Genomic DNA, 5,451 nt, shown 5'->3' with positions numbered 1-5,451 from the left:
TTATCAGTGACGTTAGCGGTGCAGTAGAGGGAGTCAAAGTCAGTGATGGATTCAGAGCCAAAGCCATACTCCAGCTTTTCTTTAGTCTTGGAGTCATTCACATAACGATACAAACTATCAATGTTGCTCTTGAAGTCCTTTCCAAAACGATGTGCAGAGTCTAGGCCTCCATCCTTCTTAAAATAGTCACTRTATCCAGAATCAATATCATTCTTAGAATAAGTTCCATGGCTGTCTTCATTTAAATCTGTGTGAGTGTATGGTGTAGCAAAGGGGTTAGATAACTGGGTAGTGTAGGGGTTAGGGGCCGTGGCTGTGGACTGGGTAGTGTAGGGGTTAGGGGCCGTGGCTGTGGACTGGGTAGTGTAGGGGTTAGGGGCCGTGGCCTGGGTAGTGTAGGAGTTAGGGGCCGTGGCTGTGGACTGGGTTTCAGTGTGGCTGTGAGGTTGGGTCCTGGGGACTGGTCTCGTATGAGCACCACAGTATCCTGGGCGGTAAGGGGGGATTACAGAGTGGAGGAAATAGGAGGAGGGCTGGGAGTGGGCCAGGGAGAGAGGGGGTGAGGACACTGCCCAGTCAAAAGGGGCAAAGGGCAGGAGGGGAGAAGGGAGAGGAGTATGAGTAACAGGGGCAGGTTGAGGTGGAAATGGGGATTTGANGGGATATCTGAAGACAACCTAGCACCTTGTTAATGGAGGCAGACTAGGGATATCTGAAGACAACCTAGCACCTTGTTAATGGAGGCAGACTAGGGGAGAGGAAGAGGGAGAGACAGAAAGAGACAGACAGATATGTCCTGTTATTCAATGGRTGATTCATATATGGAGGATTCATATATAGATATARAGCCACTAACAGGCTGTTTGAGCCATCAAGTGTCACAAGTTATTAAGTTCCAATGAGCTGAATGCAACCACCGGTGCTACAGGCCTACGTCTAATTTCAGAGACACGGATACAGAAATCCTATAAGGCAATGAAGTCTTTTGGGAGTTTGAGCTGGTTGATCTTATGTCTGTCTGTTTTTCACTTTGCCTSTCGGTGTGGAAACCCTGTCATAGCAACAGTTGACAGTACGTCGTTAGGAGCGGTAGCTAGGTATTATAAACGCGGGGGTGGAGGTTTGTACTGATTGGATTACCTCCCCTGATCTAAAACCAAAATGTGAAATCGGAGGAAGATGATTGGCCCTATTGAAATKAACTTGATTGATCCACAGAGGAGAAGCTGGGTTTGCTGCCAGCATCAGACAACAGCAAACAGTAGAAACAAACAGGCATGGATATCATAAGGTGAATGCACCAATTTGTAAGTCGCTCTGGATAAGAGCGTCTGCTAAATGACTTAAATGTAAATGTAATGCATGCCCTCAGAAATACATCATTAAAGTACAGACATAATGAATAAAAACTCAAGCCCATTTTCCATCTCACATAATGTGGTGTGTATACCATGTTACTAAAGAGACAGTGTTAAAAATGGTGTTAAACATGGTGTTAAACGCAGAGACAGTGGAAACTGACCTTCTGCACCAGGGTCCGTGAGGAGCTGAACTGAGCCAAAATGGCCTCCACTGCCACACTGACTGCACTGACCAGAGCTGTGGACAGGAGCAGTTAGACATACACAAACAGCATTTCTCTAACAGTGTAAATGTACATGAATAAATGTACTGTATGTACTGTATATCACATAGACTGTATATAGCATGGTGCTTGCAACGCCAGGGTTGTGGGTTCGATTCCCACGGGGAACCAKTATGAACATGTATGCACTTAAGTCACTCTGGATAAGAGCGTCTGCTAAATGATTAAAATGTAAATATATACAGGTATATCGTACCTCTTTTTTCCAGCAGGCACAGAGAGGACAGCCCTAGGCCTCTCAGAGGGGCCTTCAYGTCATCGCCCATCCAGGAAGTCCCGCCTCTCTGTACAGAGCCGGCGAATGAGACGCTACGAACCGCTGAGATTGACAGAGATAGAGGAAGGATCACTTACAACCTACTCTACTCTAATCTAATCAGTGGTGGACTCACAGACAGGAAGAGCAATGTTACTTGGTATTTCTGTATTACTGTTTCAGTATTAGTGATATTAGTTGTTAAAGCAGTGGTAGAGTAGCTGTACTATCAGTAGTAGTGTAGTAGTGATAGCATAGTGATAGCATAGTGATAGCATAGCTTAGTTTGTTGAAACATCCCAGTCAAATATTTTTCACAGATTCTAAAATGGTTGTCTTGTACAATTTGCTTTTCCAATATTCTACACAGGACATGGTCCCTTCTGAGGGTGATACATTATGTGAATGGGAAGCGAATGCATTAACCTCGACAGACACAGGAAGCATAAAACCTATTGGAGAAGACCGCCATGCAGAAGTCAGCTATCAGTCACAGGTTGGTGGCACCTTAGTTGGGGAGGACGGCTCGTGGTCATGTCTGGAGAGGAATGACTGGAATGGTATCAAATACATCAAACACCTGGTTCCCATGTGTTTGATGCCATTCGCTCCGTTCCCGCCATTATTATGAGCCGTCCTCCCCTCAGCAGCCTCCTGTGGTATCAGTACGGTGTGAGAACATTCCTTAGTCTGACCTCATGATGAAACATTTAGACACTATAGAAGGTTAGTGTTCAGCCCAGTTTATAGCCATTCACCKCTACATTAAACACATGGTGTATAGTCATGCATACACTACAGAGTGATAATAATCCTCACAGTGATTATCATGGTTCAACAGAGGCTGAAGGTCATAGCTTTATTAAGGTGAGGTGTCTATTTCAGCACTCCATGCAACACAGACACACAACAGCATGGACAGACAGACTGACAGAGTGAGAAGGCCTTTCTCTTTCGTTTCCTACTCTCAACGTCGTTCACCATTATTTCAACCACGCTCAACCTTTAAGCTAGTGGTTTCACGTTCTACTCTTCCGTCAGTGTGTATTCTGTATTATAAAACGGATATGTGCAAGTGACTGGCAAAGATGAGGTTATCACTGTCCATAGCTGGTGCCACTCTCTCTCTGTACAGTAGTGGTATGCTGTTTCTCTCTCTCTCTGTACAGTAGTGGTATGCTGTTCTCTCTCTCTTGTCATGGTAGTGGTATGCTGTTCTCTCTCTCTGTACAGTAGTGGTATGCTGTCTCTCTCTCTGTACAGTAGTGGTATGCTGTTCTCTCTCTCTCTGTACAGTAGTGGTATGCTGTTCTCTCTCTTCTGTACAGTAGTGGTATGCTGTCTCTCTCTCTCTCTGTACAGTAGTGGTATGCTGTCTCTCTCTCTCTCTGTACAGTAGTGGTATGCTGTCCTCTCTCTCTCTGTACAGTAGTGGTATGCTGTCCTCTCATCTCTCTGTACAGTAGTGGTATGCTGTCCTCTCTCTCTCTCTCTGTACAGTAAGTGGTATGCTGTCCTCTCTCTCTCTCTGTACAGTAGTGGTATGCTGTCCTCCCTCTCTCTGTACAGTAGTGGTATGCTGTCTCTCTCTCTTGTAAGTATGGTATGCTGTCCTCCCTCTCTCTCCTGTACAGTAGTGGTATGTGTCCTCTCTCTCTCTCTGTACAGTAGTGGTATGCTGTCCTCCTCTCTCTCTCTGTACAGTAGTGGTATGCTGTCCTCTCTCTCTCTCTGTACAGTAGTGGTATGCTGTCTCTCTCTCTCTCTCTTGTACAGTAGTGGTATGCTGTCCTCTCTCTCTCTCTGTACAGTAATGGTATGCTGTCCTCCTCTCTCTCTGTACAGTAATGGTATGCTGTCCTCTCTCTCTCTTCTGTAAGTAATGGTATGCTGTCCTCTCTCTCTCTCTGTACAGTAGTGGTATGCTGTCCTCTTCTCTCTCTCTGTACAGTAGTGGTATGCTGTCCTCTCTCTCTCTCTCTGTACAGTAGTGGTATGCTGTCCTTCTCTCTCTCTGTACAGTAGTGGTATGCTGTCTCTTCTCTCTGTACAGTATGGTATGCTGTCTCTCTCTCTCTCTGTACAGTAATGGTATGCTGTCCTCTCTCTCTCTCTGTACAGTAGTGGATGCTGTCCTCTCTCTCTGTACAGTAATGGTATGCTGTCCTCTCTCTCTCTCTCTGAACAGTAATGGTATGCTGTCCTCTCTCTCTCTCTCTGTACAGTAATGGTATGCTGTCCTCTTCTCTCTCTCTCTGTACAGTAATGGTATGCTTCCTCTCTCTCTCTCTTCTGTACAGTAGTGGTATGCTGTCCTCTCTCTCTCTCTCTCTGTACAGTAGTGGTATGCTGTCCTCTCTCTCTCTCTGTACAGTAGTGGTATGCTGTCCTCTCTCTCTCTCTCTGTACAGTAGTGGTATGCTGTCCTCTCTCTCTCTCTGTACAGTAATGGTATGCTGTCCTCTCTCTCTCTCTGTACAGTAGTGGTATGCTGTCCTCTCTCTCTGTACAGTAATGGTATGCTGTCTTCTCTCTCTCTCTGTACAGTAGTGGTATGCTGTCCTCTCTCTCTCTCTTTTACAGTAGTGGTATGCTGTCCTCTCTCTCTCTCCTCTGTACAGTAGTGGTATGCTGTCCTCTCTCTCTCTGTACAGTAGTGGTATGCTGTCCTCTCTCTCTCTCTCTGGTACAGTAGTGGTATGCTGTCCTCTCTTCTGTACAGTATGTATGCTGTCCTCTCCTCTCTCTGTACAGTAGTGGTATGCTGTCCTCTCTCTCTCTCTCTGTACAGTAATGGTATGCTGTCCTCTCTCTCTCTCTGTACAGTAGTGGTATGCTGTCCTCTCTCTCTCTCTGTACAGTGTGGTATGCTGTCTCTTCCTCTCTCTGTCAGTAGTGGTATGCTGTCCTCTCTCTCTCTGTACAGTAGTGGTATGCTGTTCTCTCTCTCTCTGTACAGTAGTGGTATGCTGTCTCTCTCTCTCTCTGTACAGTAGTGGTATGCTGTCCTCTCTCTCTCTCGTACAGTAATGTATGCTGTCCTCTCTCTTCTCTCTCTGTACAGTAATGGTATGCTGTCCTCTCCTCTCTCTGTACAGTAGTGGTATGCTGTCCTCTCTCTCTCTCTGTACAGTAGTGTATGCTGTCCTCCTCTCTCTCTCTGTACAGTAGTGGTATGCTGTCCTCTCTCTCTCTCTGTACAGTAATGGTATGCTGTCCTCTCTCTCTCTGTACAGTATGGTATGCTGTCCTCTCTCTTCTCTGTACAGTAATGGTATGCTGTCCTCTCTCTCTCTCTCTCTGTACAGTAGTGGTTATGCTGTCCTCTCTCTCTCTCTGACAGTAATGTATGCTGTCCTCTCTCTCTCTCTGTACAGTAATGGTATGCTGTCCTCTCTCTCTCTCTCTGTACCAGTAATGGTATGCTGTCCTCTTCTCTCTCTCTGTACAGTAGTGGTATGCTGTCCTCTCTCTCTCTCTCTTGTACAGTAATGGTTATGCTGTCCTCTCTCTCTCTCTCTGTACAGTAGTGGTTAATGGTCTGTCCTCT

At 45.9% G+C, this 5,451-nt stretch overlaps 1 protein-coding gene across 1 annotated transcript in view; it reads right to left on the bottom strand.

The window, feature by feature from the left end:
* Positions 1-1,284: 1,284 nt before the first annotated feature.
* Positions 1,285-5,451, bottom strand: part of LOC112075531 (espin) — a 19,221-nt gene continuing 15,054 nt past the window's right edge. The window contains exons 2-3 of the mRNA XM_024142517.2: positions 1,842-1,964; positions 1,285-1,599 (exon numbers count right to left, since the gene is read on the bottom strand). Coding sequence (XP_023998285.1) covers positions 1,496-1,599; positions 1,842-1,964 — 227 coding nt within the window. The 3' untranslated portion in view covers positions 1,285-1,495. The remainder of the gene's footprint in view (positions 1,600-1,841; positions 1,965-5,451) is intronic.

Source organism: Salvelinus sp. IW2-2015, unplaced genomic scaffold, assembly GCF_002910315.2.
Source record: "Salvelinus sp. IW2-2015 unplaced genomic scaffold, ASM291031v2 Un_scaffold3222, whole genome shotgun sequence".
NCBI lineage: Eukaryota > Metazoa > Chordata > Actinopteri > Salmoniformes > Salmonidae > Salvelinus > Salvelinus sp. IW2-2015.
Note: the sequence above shows the minus strand (reverse complement) of the source record. Positions and strands in the feature narration are given on the sequence as shown.